Below are 18212 nucleotides of genomic sequence, written 5' to 3' on the forward strand. Positions count from 1 at the left end.
TTGAATATTACGTAAATATTTTATTTACATGAATGCAAATATACTTGAGCTGCAAAAAGACTGAAGATTGTTGCAAGCTTTTGAACTCCCAACAAAGAATGGACAGCTTCTATTTTCAGATGAAGAGGGGTACTCACTGAAAAACAATATACATATACATTTTGTATCTTTGTGATGGGCATCTCATTATCCCTTTAAATATTTACTTAAACTCGTGTTCAAACATACAAAAACACTTTTATAAAGCCATTGTATTTAGCTGATGTAACTAGATTGTATTATATTTAAAGCATGAATTGAAATTACTTTTAGCCTAATATACACTAAATTATTTGGAGAGTTCAAAGAAAAATTAAAGACACAAAAAAAAAAAAATTAACTTAAACCACAAAAACTGGCAAGTTCTTGAAACCTCAAAAATGCTCCATCAGAACAGATTTCTATAAATTATTAGAAATTATACACCATCTACAGCAGACCTTTTGGTAGTATAGGTGTGTCTGGAATCACGTCCAAAAAGATAAAAGTAGATAATAGGGAATCATTTGATGAATGTATTATAATGGATTAATCAACTTCAATTTTAAGCCACTCGTGCGAACAAGTTTTCTCCTGACCCATTAACCTCATGACAGTAGGTTTAATGTGTCATCTCCAGTAGGCACATACATTTTCCATAACAGTGCCCTGCACTGACAACATAAAGTGGGTCCAGCATTCAGCTGATGCAAGATGTTCAGTTCTGCTTATCTAACACTATTGACTTTATTCTGAAGTGCAACAGTTACTAACAGTTAGTAGATGTACTACCTGAAATATTTACAAAAATAAACATAAGCATTAAAACTAAGGCTCCTTGTCCACAATATAAAGAAAATACCTAACACATTAAGTTTGTTTGAACAGTTTCAAATAGGTAAGTAAGTATAAAATGGATCCTGCTTTATAAACACTATCCATGTCACGTTGTCTCTACCAAAATACTCGTCCAAAGGGTTTGGTACAAATGTTGTTGCAGTATGTACTTGTTCAAGTGTAGTCATTCTTTTTTGTAATTAAACCACAGACTAACATGTGCATCCAGAGTAATCGCTATCTTTGATGCAACCATTCAATGGATTTGATTTCGGTATTTGCTTTGAAATTGATTTTTAGAAATGTCTTTCTTTTTAATATTTACAATGCCCAACACTGGGAAACCTAAATGAGGCAGACAACATTTCAAACATTACATTTGGTGTCGCTGTTGAAGTCCGAGTGCTTTGTTGTGTTTAGCACCTGCACCTTAATTCTTCCATCATTAACCAAATATGTTCACATTCCTGATCACCTGGTTTCTCGGTTACAAGTGTAATTTATTTCATGTCAATAGTGATGAGCCACTTTCCCTGTCCTCCTTTTACTGCTGCCAGAAACTTTGACATATGTCCAACCATTGTTTACAAGAAATGTGTCCTCCGTCAAAGTGTCACACAGTAAACTGCTGTCAAATCTGGACGACATTTTTATTTTTTCAAAAAACATGTGCTGGGGAAAATGGAAATATGTTCATGTTGGCAATTTTTTTTTTAATTGTTCAATAGCATCGTCTATTTGAGAAATCATTTTGGTGTTGCAGTAAATACCTGATAGATGTTGACCCAAATAAATTACACAGCACTTGTAAGCAAAGATCCTTCATGCGTTTTTCAAAGCTCTTACTTAACGTATCTTACTCTCCAGACAGCTAAGGATGTTCTATGTTTCTGCCTGCATTAAATACTGCACTTATAAACTTTGAACAAATGGTGTAATAACTGTCTTTTTAGCATCTCTAGCGGCTTTTTTGGGTATGAACAAAGCTTGAAGTAACAAGGTCCCATAACAGATTCTTTTTATTAAACAGGTGCTTTATTCACCTGTATGATTAAGTCTGTGGTGCTGTGTTACCATGTCGCCTTCCTTCGCTCATAGAAATGGGTTCACATTCCACACAAACTTTCCAACTTTCATTATTGAAGGCCGTGTTCATGTAGAGTCGCAATGGTACTTTATCTTATCTTTTACATAAATGTTATAGATTTGTTTACTGTATTGCACCGTAACACACTCTGCCATCAAATTTAACACAATCACATCAGAAAAAACACAATCCTCTGCGCTCCTTCTCATTGGAGGCATTAAAAAAGGTGTGGCACACACTTGATTGTGGTTGCTAACACTCAGCAGGTCAAGGATTCTTCTTTTTTCTTTGAACTGATTTCCTGGTTGACCTCGGCTGATTCATTTGGAATGACTTTTTGAACTCGACAACATCAGATTCTCAGATTAGATGCTCGTTCTCACCGAACACTGTGGAAGAGCAGAGCATTTGGCACCTTTCCATGAATCTGTGGTTTGACCAGTTGGATGTGTTCCTCCAAGAAGGAAACTGTACTTCATTTTTTGTGATAATGAGCAAGATGATCTAACTGTTAACAACAACAACAACAACAACAAAAAACCTTCATAACAAATATGTAGATCAGAAAAAAGATTCAATCATTTCTAGAAAAAAATGTCTACCTTTAAAAAATGCCTGCCACACTGCTGACTCATGCAGTAGTTAACCTCCTAACCTTGGTACATAGTTTTATTACAAGGGATCATCATTTTATCGAGAGGTTATTGTGCCACTTCATTAGATATGTCTGATATGCACTGAACTGCAAATTTGATTAAAAAAATAAATCAATAAAAGTTTGAACCCTAACACAAATGGAAGCTTCAAGCACAATCACAACATCTACTTAAGTCAACATTTTATTTAACATGTATTTTAGTTATAAGGTGTGTTGTTTACGCATTTCAATCCCTATCATTACAGGTCAGGCTGTTAAAAACAACAAATCTGCACCTTTTTAAAACCTAATTGAATTGCTTTCTATTGAAATATTAACCAAGTATGCTATTGTGTGTCAAGATTATTGGTAAATATCCATTCATTTGAGAAAATTTTGGTTGACTTTGAACTAAGTTCTGTGGTCATGATCATTTTCCGAGTACACTGACCCTCCGTGACCCTGGCTTCACTATTTCTGGGCCTGGTCAGGCTGGTGTGTCATGGTGTTGTGGTAAGGACGGCCTCAGCTTAGTGTTTTTTGCTTTCTTCACTGGCTCTGTCTTATTAAGGATTGAAGGTTCATTTTTGTTCACAATGTGCAATAATTGTCCTACTTTAATTTCTTTATTTGGAATGGACATACAGTCACATTGGTGCTGTAACATTTAACCATGCACAAGTCCCAGATGCACTCACTGCTCTAAGTGTTTACAGCAAAATTCTAATTTGCAACTACTATTTGTCTACGGGAGGCTTTTAGAAATAACCGAAAGAAAAAAAAAGAGACAAGAGAAGAAAATCCAAACAGTTGAGCAGAAGGCAGGAAAAATAGACCACAGACATGTGTGAACTGGAACAATGTTGTTTCTCCTTCAGCCAATGGTGTTGCTTTTTCAGTTCAGTAGACTACAGTTTAGACTGATTGTCCAAATGAGGTTTCGCGTATTGGAATGCGACAGTCACCACTTACTGAAGCCCGTGTGTTGACTCGACTAGAATCCTGATGTCTTGAAACAAGTTCATCGAACAGAGAAGGTGCCAGACCATGCAAACATTTACACTTGATTTTGAGATTGCAGTACCTGTCATTTTCAGTAACATGCCCAACACTGGTTAATACCTCTACAAAGGGAGTTTCACTGTCCATCTCACATGATTGCGAGACAACTTGATGACATAACAGGCAGGTTTGTCTAGATTTGATCACTTACCTGTAATGTCATCAGTTTAGTTCTTGTTTTGTGAAATCCATCTCAGAGTTTTCTGCCTTCACCAGAGTGAAAAGAGTTTCTATTGTGGATCATTCAATGTAGATTAGTACATGTAAAAGAATTACAACTTCCACACACAATATCTTTAGAAATATGGCTAATATGCAGAACATAAAACATTTTCCCAAGCTGTGATGATTTGAGGTTTACCAATTCAAATCAACCTTTAAAAAAAAACAGACTCCAACATGAACCTCTAAAGTTCAGTCATCTTAATTCTATCACACTTTAAACCTGGTGAAGGATGTCATTTAAGTTTTAAAAAATCTGTGTGTTGTAAATAATATCTTACAATAATGTAAAGTGAATATGATTTGTGATAAAACCTTTGCGTACTGAACATCTTTTTTTGGGTCATTCCATTCTCTAATGCGTTACCTTACATAACCTATTTATTTTGGTGTCCCATCTTGTTGCGAAGATATTTTCGCGGTTATTCATTTAGTTTCTTTGATGTGGTTAAGAATTCCTGACCTACTTAGTTTTAGTAAACGCCTCAACTACAATCCTGCTACAGAGTGAAAAACAGGAAGAAAAAAGGTTTTCTCATATCAGAATACATTTAGTCAAAAAAATGTTGAAAAAGTTAGTCAATTAATTTAATGTAATTATAATTTCCTCAAAATCTCAAATTAAACATTATAAACATCCAATAGTCTCCCTCTCTCAAGCCCCAAACAGGAGGTAGGTGATCATATCTAACATGGAGGGAACTCTACAGTCGTCCATACATGTTTGTGTCCATTTAAGTTCAATTTGACTGCAATACTAACAGTTCAGATTGTGAGGTGCATGCAACCTTTAGCAGGATTTTACTTTTATCAGTGTTGGTCAGTCTAAAAGACTGAAGTGAGTAGACTGAGAATGTTTTCTTATTTGACAAAACCGTTCTTGATTTAGGTTCATTTACACAGTTAAATAATATGCAGTTAAAAAAGTTAAATCGCAATATATATAGCAATACTTTGTATTGCAATTCTCAGCATATTGCAAAATATAAAAAATCGCAAAAATATCATACAGTGACTCCAGTGTTGTGAATATATTGTATCATGGAGCCTCTGGTGATTCTCACCCGTAGTGTTCATGTAGAGGCAGTTAGCTCAATTAATCAGTGAGAGGTGGAAAAAGGAAGGAAATAATTCCTTGCTAGCTTGTAATGCTAAGACAGCTCCTTTTACAGACTCAACTGTCGCATTAAATTCAAACCAATAAAAGACTGCTGGAGCCAAAAGCTTCTTTTGTTTCTGATCCTTGGCTGGTTTTCTTCTTGGATATTTCTGGAGAATAGGAGATTATATCACAGGAATGTAGTTGTTGTCTTGTGAATAGTTAACCCTGCAAGAGACAAAGTCTCACAGATATATAATTAAAAAATGTATTTAGATACCACATCAACGTTATACTTGGATTGGAGATGCCTGGAAAAACCAGTTGCTTTTTAAGTAATTTATATATTTTTAGACTTTTGAGGCTCTTCATGACCTTGAGTTAAATACCAGGCCAGTACATTGCCTGAGATCATCAAACAGAGTGCTTTTATCTTCTCTTCACATTCAAAGTCCAAATGCAACAGAATAAGGTACCTGAGGAAAAAATGTATGCCAAAATCAATGACCTATTTTAATTGTATTCTTAAGCATACACTTGTCTGAGAGTTGTTCCTTTTTCTTGATGTCCTTAACTGGACATTGAATTTATTTGTGTTGGTTGTATTTTTGGTTACTGGCCTACTTGTTCTGTAGTTATCGCCTTTGACAGCACTGTGAAATGTGAGTTTCGAAAAATATGCCATTAATACATACCATGATCATGATACTTTTAAGACATTTAAGTACCTTCACAATTAAGACAATTATTCCCTGCTGGTGGATCATCCAAATGTTTATAGTAGACGTGTATCTGTTATTGGCTGTATGTAATTGAAAGGCTTGCAATGAAACTGTGTCAATTAAAAGTAAACAAAAGCACTTACAGGAATAACATGACAATTTCCTGAAATGGTGGTGGGAGTGGTGTGGTTTGTTAGTTAGCTGAACTGTACACCTGTAATTTAAGAACACAGCTTTTCAAGTTGTCATGATGGAGGTCATGACAACCGCTTATATGCAGGAAATAAACATACGATCTGTGTCATCAAAGCAGTTTACTCTTTAGTCAGCGAGGAGGTTCCTGTCAGAATCCTTTTCGGACAGGGCCTCTCTTTGTGGTTACGTGGAGTTTACATGTTCTCTCCAGGTACTCTGGCTTACTCCCACAGTCCAAAGACATGCTTGTTAGGTTAACTGGTGACTCTAAGATTGCCCGTAGTTGTGAATGTGAGTGTGGCTGGTTGTCTGTCTCTTTGATGTGATTGACTGGCTAACAGTCCAGAGTGTACCCCGTCTCGCGCCCAAAGACAGCTGGGATCGGCTCCAGCCCCCCGTGACTCTGAATGGGAGGAGCGGTATAGATAAAGGATGGATGGACTTTTGTACACAGGCACAGTTTTCACAGACTAAATAAGGCTGCTTGGGCAGTTTAATTTAGAAACTAGCAAAATACAAAATTCAGCAACAACCTAAACTTTAATCATCTCACTAGCAATATAAGATTTACATCTCATCCTTACAACCCCTCGGTTTGCATCCAAGTCCACCAGAGTTCAAGTAGCCGTAGGTGAGAACGCCTTTAGTTCTCCTTACAGGTTAATGTCAACATGCCTGTGCTAAATGTGCTCACACAATGTTCCGGTCGATATGCCAGTTCGACCTGGCATATTTAGTTTCTTTGATGTTAAGAGGTTAAGAATTCCTGACCTACTTAACTAATGGGCAGCTAACATAATTTAGACAAACAATTAAATAAGAGGTGGTGATCTGAGACTGAAGAAGCCTTTCGGAGAAGAGATCAAACGTCTTCAAGAGCTTCAACCAAGTCCAGTTGCCTTTGGATAAAGCATCAAATGTACCATGACCTGGTTGACTGAGAACCTACACAGACATACAGAGAGAGTTCTTTAAAACATGCAGGTATATCTAATTGAATGATTGAGTGACAGAATGACAACGTAATTAGCTTTTTGAATGATAGAATGATGGCCAAGTTCAAGGTTTAAAATTTGCCAAAACCAGAAACCATTGGTGGATCACAGTCAGGTTAAACACAGTACAATATAATGCATCTAACTTGTTTGAAGAAGGAATGCAATTTAAGCTGCATGTTGAAGTCCAAGTGCTTTGTTGTGTTTAGCACCTGCACCTTAATTCTTCCATGATTAACCAAATATGTTCACATTCCTGATCACCTGGTTTCTCGGTTACTGCTGCCAGAAACTTTGACATACTGTATATTCAACCATTGTTTACAAGAAATGTGTCCTCCGTCAAAGTGTCACACAGTAAACTGCTGTCAAATCTTATTTATCTTATTATTTTTTCAAAAAACATGTGCTGGGGAAAATGGAAATATGTTCATGTTGGCAATTTTTTTTTTAATTGTTCAATAGCATCGTCTATTTGAGAAATCATTTTGGTGTTGCAGTAAATACCTGATAGATGTTGACCCAAATAAATTACACAGCACTTGTAAGCAAAGATCCTTCATGCGTTTTTCAAAGCTCTTACTTAACGTATCTTACTCTCCAGACAGCTAAGGATGTTCTATGTTTCTGCCTGCATTAAATACTGCACTTATAAACTTTGAACAAATGGTGTAATAACTGTCTTTTTAGCATCTCTAGCGGCTTTTTTGGGTATGAACAAAGCTTGAAGTAACAAGGTCCCATAACAGATTCTTTTTATTAAACAGGTGCTTTATTCACCTGTATGATTAAGTCTGTGGTGCTGTGTTACCATGTCGCCTTCCTTCGCTCATAGAAATGGGTTCACATTCCACACAAACTTTCCAACTTTCATTATTGAAGGCCGTGTTCATGTAGAGTCGCAATGGTACTTTATCTTATCTTTTACATAAATGTTATAGATTTGTTTACTGTATTGCACCGTAACACACTCTGCCATCAAATTTAACACAATCACATCAGAAAAAACACAATCCTCTGAGCTCCTTCTCATTGGAGGCATTAAAAAAGGTGTGGCACACACTTGATTGTGGTTGCTAACACTCAGCAGGTCAAGGATTCTTCTTTTTTCTTTGAACTGATTTCCTGGTTGACCTCGGCTGATTCATTTGGAATGACTTTTTGAACTCGACAACATCAGATTCTCAGATTAGATACTCGTTCTCACCGAACACTGTGGAAGAGCAGAGCATTTCTTTGTGTTTTCCAGACATGGTGTCTTTGTTTCTGAATATTTTTTACTTGTAAATCTGGTGTGGTGTGTTGAGATCCTAAATCCTTAAAAACAACACATACACGTCCAAGTGATTGTAATGTAAATGCACTGAGGTGTGGGGTCATGAAGTCCTTTCAGAGTCTGGTGTTGAACAATCAGAAAGAGCATTAGAGTACCCCTGTCGGACACCCTGCAGTTTGCCTACCATCACGTGACTCTCCAGGGACATACAGTATATATGCAAGGATCCTGTTTACTATTATTGCAGATATCCTTCCCCAGAAACTCACCCAGCTCACAGCTCCAACTCTCTGACTGACAGGAGGCAGCAGGTGAGGCTATGGAGCATCACATCCATCATCCGGACACTGAGCACTGGCACCCCTCAGGAGTGTGTCCTCCTCAGAGTCACCTCAGGGGACCCCTCTTGGTGGAGCTTTTTACAGGCTTACAACTGCTACAGATGAGGGATTGTCTATGTTCCTTTTTCAGAGCACATGAGTTGTAATGCTGCAGCTAATGGGGATCCCAATAAACCCAACTAAACTAAACTAAATTATTAATTTCTATCAGGACCTAAAGACAATTTGAACTAAAGTCTTAAAAGGTGTATCTGGAAAAAATTACCATCCCTGCCTGTAAGTATGTCAGTGTGTGTGTCTGTTAATCAGAGTAATGATGAATAAATAAAACTAATTGTGATCCTGGTTATATCTGTTTTTTTTGTAGATAAACCAGAGACTCTAATTTGGGAATTAGCTGACATATCTATACAAATAATTAAGGCCATAAATCTATAAATCTAATGTCTGTAAATACGTTTTCTACAACCATTTCTACTATAACTATTGAGTCTGGTTTCTTTTATCTTATCTACACATTCCCAATGTTTTTCTTCTAAACCTGACGTATGCCGGATGCAGCTGTTTATTCTTAAACCATTTAACCAATCCCTCTCCTATTTGAAAAGTATTTTTAAACATTGAGTTTAACTAAGTTAATTACACTGCAGTAACAACAAGGGGACATTCATTTGATTGATCAAAACACCCTACTGTTAAAAATAAAAAAAGATAAACTATGCTTGTATCAGCACTGAGCTCGAGTCAACAAAAGCAATCCAGAACAATGTAAACATGATCATATCAGACCACACACACACTGGGCTCCTAGGGACAACACCTTCTATTCATTTCATGACAGGCGTCTTATAAGACATCTACAAGTTTGTCAAGGCTATTTTGGAAAGGATGGTAAATAGTAAATGGACTTGGATTGTGCTTTTCTAGTGTTCAGACTACTCAAAGTGCTAACAGGTCACACCTACCCATTCACACCCATTCACACCCATTCACACACACTGATGGCAGTGGGTTGCTATGTAGTGAGACCATCAGAAGTAACTAATCCCATTCATACCGATTCATATGCTGCAGACGATGCAGTGGGAGCAATTTGGGTGTCTTGTCTAAGAACACATCGGCAGTACCTGCAGGAGGTTGAACCCTTGACCTTCTGATGTAGAGACGACGACTCTACCAACTGAGCCACAGCAGCCCCAATAGGATAGAAGGATAAAAGAGTACCTAAAATAAATCTGAATGAGCTCCTGAGAAAGACCTACGTTGACAACCAGAGGCGTAAGCCAGTAACCATTGCAGATGTTATTTGCCAACCAATACATGCATCTGACCATCAGTCAGAGCCAAAGCCACCAACATGGAGCAAGGTAGAAACACAGGTGTGAACAGCATCTGCCCCAGGCCCAAATGGTGCTCCAAACTGGCTCTATGGGAACATTCCTGTTGTCCTGAAGTACCTCTGGAACATAATGAAAGTGACATGGATATAAGGAGTCATACCCTAGATATGGCAAAGACCAGGGGGTTCCTGATTTATAAGGTAAAACACTTAACCAGTTCCCAGTTCCCTGCAGATCAGTTTTATTTAGAAAATGGCCAAGATGCAAAGGTGGTGGTCATGGGGTTGGAGACTTGGTATGACCTGGATTGTAACACTCTCTCTGGCTTTCTCAGGTTTTACTACAGGTAAGACTCCGAATGGATAAATACAGCAAACTGTCTTTTTCCTTAGCAGGTAGACTGCAAGAACAGTTGCCTCAACATTATCTCCAAGAACAATCCAACTTCGGCCAATTGCATTGCAGAAACCTCAAGGATTGAAACACCAAGGCCAACTCATTCTTCAGGCATAAAATCAATAAATAAATATCTACTTTAAATGTGTGTTTGCTGTTCAGTGTCACACACGTTCATCTGATAAGAGCATGATAACAAAGGACGGATTAAACTTTGTTTGGAAAAGGAAGATGCATTGGATTACTTTAAATTCTTCCTCCTTCTTGTAAATACGACATTTGATCCTTAGAAAAATAAAAGCTGCAACATGAGCTTGGTTGCATGCAAAGGTGCACTTTAACCCTTGTTCCTGTTACCTGAACAAATCAACAGCATGTCAATGAATGTAATTATTTATCCATGTTTCATTTTTAACTTTATGGGCTTGCTAAAGGGAAGTGTGTCTAAGCTGTCAGGTGTGATATCGGTTACAGGAAACTGATCAACATCAACATTTCTTCTTTTATTAAAGATAAACATCAAAAGAGGATAATCTGCTTTTGATCAGTCACACCTTCTTGTTGGTTCAGTGCCATGTAAAACATTCATTTTATCTTTCCTTCTGTCTTAACTTCTTTCTTTCTTCTGTTTTTTTCTTTTTGTTTCTTTATTTCTTTCATTCTTTGTTTATTTCTTTTTTCTTTGTTTATTTCTTTCTTTATATCTCTCTTTCTTTTTTGTTTTTCTTTCTTTTTTACGATGCCTTTCTTTCTTTCTTTCTTTCTTTGTGTCTTAATGTCTTTCTTTCTTTCTTCGGATCCCCGTTAGCACCAGCATACACATTGGCTATTTTTTCTGGGGTCCAAAACAAATACAGTCATATACTCACTTCTACACGGTACAATATAACAAGACAAACAGCGAGACCAGCTCCTCTGCATATGCGTGCATTCCCTGCTAAGAATGCATGAAGATTGTGAGTTAGTTTGTTGAAAGATAAGTGTCACTCACCCCCTTAGTGCTTTAATACCCATACTTTATTATGATTCACTGGCGTATTTTATTTAAACAAAAGAAGACTTTAAAATACTTCTATTTCATTTTGCTTCATTTGCAGAATCAGGGTTAGTTAATTTGCAAACACAAAGGCATGATCCTATTCGTTTCTACACTCCCAAGCACCAGCTATTCATCTTGCCTTGGTTCATTGCTGTTATTCAGGTCATCTCCCCACCACCTCAGCCCCCATTCACACCTCTGCTCTTCAACCTCTCCCTGAGGCTGATGAAGGTGCCTGACCTGTGGAAGACCTCCTGCATCGTCCCTGTTCCAAAGAAAGGTCGTCCCAGCGCTCTCAATGACTACAGACCTGTGGCACTCACGTCACATGTCATGAAGACATTTGAGAGGCTGGTTCTCCAGCACCTGAGGACCCTGCTCACTGCTTTCCAGGATCCGCTGCAGTTTGCATATCAGAGGCACATCGGTGTGGAGGATGCAGTCATCTTCTTGACACACAAAGCCCTGTCACACCAGGAGAAGCAGGGAAGCACTGTGAGAGTCATGTTCTTTGACTTCTCCAGTGCTTTCAATACCATCCAGCCCTGCCTCCTGAGGGACAAACTGCTGGATATGCAGCTGCACCATGACACCACAGCTTGGATTTTTAACTACCTCACGGGCCGGCCACAGTACGTCAGAGTCGACGGCTGTGTCTCTGATGTGGTGACGGGCTACACTGGAGTACCTCAAGGAACTGTTCTGGCGCCTTTTCTCTTCACTCTCTTCACGTCAGACTTCAGGTTTAACTCTGGTTCCTGCCACCTCCAAAAGTTTTCTCTCCTCCATTGTTGGGTGCATCACTAATGACGACGAGAAGGAGTACAGAGGACTGTTAGAGAGCTTCGTCACATGGTGCGAAAGCAACCACCTGAAGCTCAACATCAGCAAAACAAAGGAGGTGGTAGTGGACTACCGGAAGAAGAAGAGGCCCCCTGCCCCAGTCATCATCCAGGGGGAGGAAGTGGAGAGGGTGGACTCTTACAAGTACCTTGGGGTCCACATCAACAATAAACTGGACTGGTCTCACAACTCTGATGCCCTCTTCAGGACGGGACAGAGCAGGATGTTCTTCCTGAGGAGACTCAGATCGTTCTACATGGTGAACTGTGGCAGATGGGCAGCTCCTTCAGCCAACGCCTCATCCCCCCCAGGTGCAAAACAGAGCGCTTCAGGCACTGCCATAAGACTGTTCAACAGCAGCCTATGACAACAATAACAGTCCGTCCTTGACACAAAACTTCACCCACATAAACACTAACATTGTATTATTATACTGTATTATTATTATTTAGCATCAATATATATACTGTATATTCTTATTATATGTATTTTATTATTATATTAGTCTATATTATATATTATATTACATTTCATTATATTACAGTATATTATTTATATTGCACTTTATTATATAATATTATATTATACTACATTATATTATATAACTGCACTCGGCATTACTGTGGCACAACATTGCCTCTCTTCTCTGCTGTTTACATTACTTGCTGCTATGGATCTTACCAAGTCAATTTAATCATCACTTGTCACTTTATCTTGCCATTCCCTGCACATACTGTCTCAATTCCCTGCAGTTAACTTCATCATTCATTTTGTACTTGTATATACTGTATATATATATTATTTATCTTATCTAATCTATTCTGTTTAATGTGTATTTTGTATGACCTTACTTGTCTGTGTTGCTGCAATGTCTGAATTTCCCCTCTGGGGATCAATAAAGTACTATCCTATCCTATCTGCTAACTTCACAATATGTGTTAATAGCAGTGGAATAAGCAGTAGGCACATATCCCTGATGGACGCCACTGCAGGGAGGATGTTTGTTTGTTTAGCCAGAAGTGACCATATTTATTTATACAAAAGGCTTTTGATTTAATCTTGAATGAAATGTCGTCGTGCTGGCTCATTCACACGCCTAAAGCACACTCATACTAAAACTCATACTACTTGCAATGGACCATCATCACTTCCAAAGGAAGCGTGTGCTGTATTTAAAGGGATATTATTTAAATTAAACTGGGTCTGTGTCATGATTTGGTCTGTTTTAGTTTGGTTTTTCAGAGTTTAGATGTATTTATCTTGTTTTAGATCTCATTCTTCCCTGGTGTTTCCCTTGTGTGTTTTCTAGTTTGGTCTTTGGAGTTTCGTGTGTTATTTTGTAACGTCGTATCCTGGTGTTTCTTTGTGTTCTAGTTGGGTTTGTTACATTTTCGATTTCTCTATCCTCTGTGTTTTCTGATTCATTTCATAGTTGTCTTTACTGTTTCTTGTGTTGTATCCTGCCTCTGTGTGTTTCCCTCCAGTGTGATTGCCCTCATTGTCTTCACCTGTGTCATTAGTCTCACCTGTGTCTGATTACCCCTGTGTCTATTTAGTCTGTGTTTCTTCCCTTCTGTGTCAGATTATTGTATGTTAGTTGTTCGTTAGTCTACGTCAGTGTTTCTCTTTTAGTTAAAAGTGGGTGGTTGCTTCAATATGGCTGCACTGTGAGCTCAACTAACACTCAGTTCTCTGGCCACAAGATGGCAGTATCACATTGTCTTGGCCTAGTCAGCCTCCTGAACACAGGGAACGAAAGTAAATTCTCATGTATAAAAGTGTCAATCAACCTTTTCATCTCATAAACTAATGTAAGATGTTTTTTTTCAGAGAGGGGGTGGGATGGACAGGTGACAGAAAGGTGTTATATTGGTCACAGTGCTTATCTTTATATATGGTGTGCTTGATTGGGTGGGTGGGTTAGAGGGAGAGAGAGAGAGAGAGGGGGGAAATGAATGAGGGAGTGAGAGAGGGCAGACACAGCTTAACTGTTAAAAATCTGGATATCTGAGAAAACCTCGCAGTGAGCGAGCTGAGAGTAGAAGCTGCAGAACATCTCCTGCTGAGTCTCTGTCAGTTTGATGTGGATGTGGCTGGTCAACAAGAGCTTCCCAAAGTTAACTCAGCTAAAATGGACTTAAACAGGTGACAGTGGATGGATCTTCATGTAGGAATTTCATGCACTATGGAGGCGTTTGCCAGGCAGAGCTGTGTTTGGATACTTCTGAGAGGGACAATTTGTTTGGTGAGTTTTAAAGCACTAAGTGAAAGTAGATGCATGCCACATTTACAACAAAGTCTAGTGATTCAATAACTTCTGTTCTGTAATTATTTTACTTTAATGTACTTTTTTTTATCAACCATTAATGTTCTTAAATTTTAAGTTACAGTGCAATTCAAAACGCCTATGTACACTATCAGCTAAAATATAATGTTTTTGTAGGTTAATCTTCTAACTGTATTTGTATCAATAATTCCTAGAGGTGATTGCATGCATAACATATTGCGAGTATTTTTAAATTTGGAAAGTTTTTAAGGTAGTACTGACTTTTATGAGCCAGTTTGAATATTCAAATCCTTTGCTGCATGTTGTACTCAATGTCCAAATGTTCCTCCTAATTTTCTTTCTAGTTTGTTCTTGGTGAACATTATGGCAGCTTCACCTTTTGCAAGGGAGATGCACCAGAGCTTAATGGAGATCAACACCCATTTAAACAGAAAAACTGGGCTCCCAAAGCAAGGAGTTTGGATCAGAACCAAAAACTTTCCATATTGCCACTTATAAAGCAGGAACATCTGGAAATAGTTGGAGAAAGTCCCCAGCCTTACTCCAATCCATCCTCAAAGTTACAGCGCCGTCCTGTCATGAAAGTTCACGGATCATCTAAATTCTACCGGACGTTCAGTTGGGGTGACTTTTACTCAAACATCAAAACTGTCAAATTGAATTTGCTGATAATGGGCAAGATTGTGGATCACGGGAACGGTTCCCTTGGAGTCTACTTCCGCCACAACTCCACCGGGGTTGGCAATGTTTCTGTCAGTCTCGTCCCACCCATTAAAGAGGTGGAGTTTGATCTTGAGCGCCAAAGTGTGGTCAACCCCAAAGACTCGAAGACGTTTAACTGCAGGGTGGAGTATGAGAAAACTGAACGTAACAAAAAGGTGATGCTGTGCAACTATGACCCCTCCAAAACATGTGCTCAGGAGCAGACGCAGAGCCACGTCACCTGGGTCTGCTCCAAACCCTTCCAAGTCATCTGCATCTACGTGTCTTTCTATGGCACGGACTACAGGCTGGTTCAAAAAGTCTGCCCGGACTACAATTACCAGAGTGCAGAAGCATACCTACCCAAAGGTTAACCAGAAGTCAAGCCAAGGACAATATTTTGAATGTTTGAGTGGCTGTGACATTTTTTGATTGACTTTAATAGAAGATTTTAAAGGGATTCAATGTTGTGTTTTTATTCAAGTCTTACAATTTACAAAATATTCTATAGTATATGTTAGGGTGCACTATCTTGCTTGTTGTAGACAACAATATTTGTCTGAGACTGTGTAAATTAAAAAGCTAGATAATTATTATTTTACTAACTATTGAGGATTATTTTGGACTCATGTTTGGTTTGACACTGCAAAACAAAGAAACTCAACAACATTAAGTTAACTACAACACTTTCTCAGAGGCTGATGGTACTTAATGGTAAGTGAGAGTTTGTCAATTATCTTTGTACAGTACATAGCTAACTCAATAATAGTTTGCTGCAGTTAGATTATAGAGTATATTATTTTCTTTGCAAGGGGTAATATGTCATATTTGTCCAAATGTCCTTTTTGTTGTAACAATAAATACATATGTCTTACTTTCACTGTTGTTATATCTTAATATCTCATGTCTTGTCCAGGTGAAAATTGAGGTCTTTCAACGATCTGAGGCTTACTTGACTTGAAGAAATAGAAATTGATTTTTACATTTGTGAGATTTCCCAGATATGATGTTGATGTATGTGGAGTAAAATCAGTGCTTGGTTCAAAGCTGAGGGGAGATTTAAAATCACTCACTCAATAGTCTAGACCCCGTCTATCGATGTCAAGGAAGTTTATTCATGGACTCTTAAAGTATTTTAAGGGAGGCAAAGAGGAGTACCAGTGCACTCAACAATGGAGAGTACCTGATGTTATTTATTTTGTCCATGTGTTTAATGTTTGGCTTTTATTCCAATAAAAAACAGCTTTGCAAGCAAAGTTTCCTCATTTAAAATTTACTATAGTGACACATTCAGTAAACATGGATGAACATATTGACACAGTGGTCATTTTCTTCTGAAGTCATCCTCAGGACGCCAAGCTGAAATACTGTTATAATGGGGTCATGCTGCGTTTCAGGTTGCAAGATGTATAAACTGATAATCTGACAAGTGGTTGATATTCCACAGCTTGCAGATTGACCAGGAAGGAAGGAAAACTAAATTGGCATCAGCAATACACAACATAATTATATTCCACTGGTTGGAATTGGCTAGAAAATCAATCACAGCTACTTATATGAAATTTCCCTCATAAGTAGGAGTTTAGTGAAATTCAGATCCATGTATTTTGACACTATCAAATTGTTGTTTTTCTATAAATACAAGCCACTGCTTAGCATGAAGTAGCTTAAAGCTAGCTTTATCTGTTGTCTTATGAGAGCTAATGGGTTACTGAAAATGTTTTGACTTGAGATAGAATGCAATGTCCCTCAGGGTTTTTACAATGTATTGTCTTTTTAGTCACGTATCAATCTGGAACAGGTGAACTCATTGAGGTTTTCAGATTACCCACATAATGAATTAAATCCCACCATGCGCGTGAAGTCAGAATAAAATCTCAGTCGTGTAATCAAGGTCTATTGGGAGTCATTGGAAGTGCCATGTCATGATAGAGAGAAGTGAATGTCTTGCAGGCTGCTGGTGAGAGCTGTGTGTGTGTGTGTGTGTGTGTGTGTGTGTGTGTGTGTGTGTGTGTGTGTGTGTGTGTGTGTGTGTGTGCGTGTGTGTGTGTGTGTGTGTGTGTGTGTGTGTGTGTGTGTGTGTAGAGGTTTAGGATTATTAAATGTTTCAGGAGGTTCAGAGCTTGGATGGGACTCTGTTACATGGCTGGGCCCAAAGATTGTTTTCAGCTTTGTCACTGCACTCTTCACACAGCCAGGTAACATTTTCTGAATGGATGTTAAATCTCAACACATGCTGCTAACTGGATTGTGTAGGTGACAGGGTGATGCCCTGACCACATGGCTGATTACACCGCAGAACAACAATCACACTCTCACTACACTACAGCTTGTTTAAATCTGCCTGCACCGGGCCCCAGTTGCTCAAACGTAATCCGATCAGATTAAAACTATAGCTATCCCATAGGTTAAAATATTCTTCTTTTTTTAAAGCTTGAAAAAAAAAAATCAAAGGGTTAAAAAATTGCATCAGATCAGGAGAAGATTTGATCTACTTGATGTGCTGTACGCTGCTGTTATCTACAGCAGCAGGATAAGATACTGCTTAGATATTGTGTCTTGAAAGTAACTAGTTAATAAGCTTTAAATAAATGTTGTGGAATAAAAGGTACACCACTTAAGTAAACTGAAAGTAGTGGATTAGAAGTATGAAACATAAATAAAAGTACAGCAGATTTGAACAAATGTGTCCCGCTTGTATAAATCTCATCAGTCTGAGTCTGCAAAAACTGATATAATGTACCAAAACAACACTAACAAATCGACGATTGATCCTTCAGCTGCAACACGATTGGTTGTTTGTTTCATGGTGAAAAAAAATACTTATTAATGCACATTTCTGAAAGTTAACCACTTCAGCATGAATTGTAGAGATTTAAAAGCGGAAAACAATAATAAACAATAACTAGGACAATCCTCTTTGTGTTTATGGTTATAAAGGGTTAATAAAGTAATCATTTTCCTGACCCCATTATTCATGTATTTAGTCTAAACTGTACTTCTATATCAAACCCATTATCGCTTCATATAAACCTCCTGTACTTCAATGTGAAGGCTGAAAATAAAAGATTCAGGAGCACAAATTCACACAAAAACACCCGGACAAACATGGCC

General features: G+C 38.1%; 1 protein-coding gene across 1 annotated transcript; it reads left to right on the top strand.

The window, feature by feature from the left end:
• The first annotated feature begins 14093 nt into the window (after nt 1-14093).
• On the top strand, nt 14094-15679 carry LOC132955882 (neurexophilin-1-like). Its single transcript, XM_061028961.1, has 2 exons — nt 14094-14354; nt 14741-15679. The coding sequence occupies exons 1-2, from the start codon at nt 14265-14267 to the stop codon at nt 15470-15472; spliced, it is 822 nt and encodes a 273-aa protein (XP_060884944.1). The 5' UTR covers nt 14094-14264; the 3' UTR covers nt 15473-15679.
• The last annotated feature ends 2533 nt before the right edge of the window (nt 15680-18212 follow it).

The sequence above is a fragment of the Labrus mixtus genome, chromosome 21, assembly GCF_963584025.1.
Source record: "Labrus mixtus chromosome 21, fLabMix1.1, whole genome shotgun sequence".
NCBI classification, from domain to species: domain Eukaryota; kingdom Metazoa; phylum Chordata; class Actinopteri; order Labriformes; family Labridae; genus Labrus; species Labrus mixtus.

Coding starts and splice junctions, on each gene's coding strand:
- LOC132955882 (XM_061028961.1), top strand. CDS start 14,265: ATGGATCTTCATGTAGGAATTTCATGCACTATGGAGGCGTTTGCCAGG. Junction 14,355..14,740: donor TGAGAGGGACAATTTGTTTG/GTGAGTTTTAAA, acceptor TTTTCTTTCTAG/TTTGTTCTTGGTGAACATTA.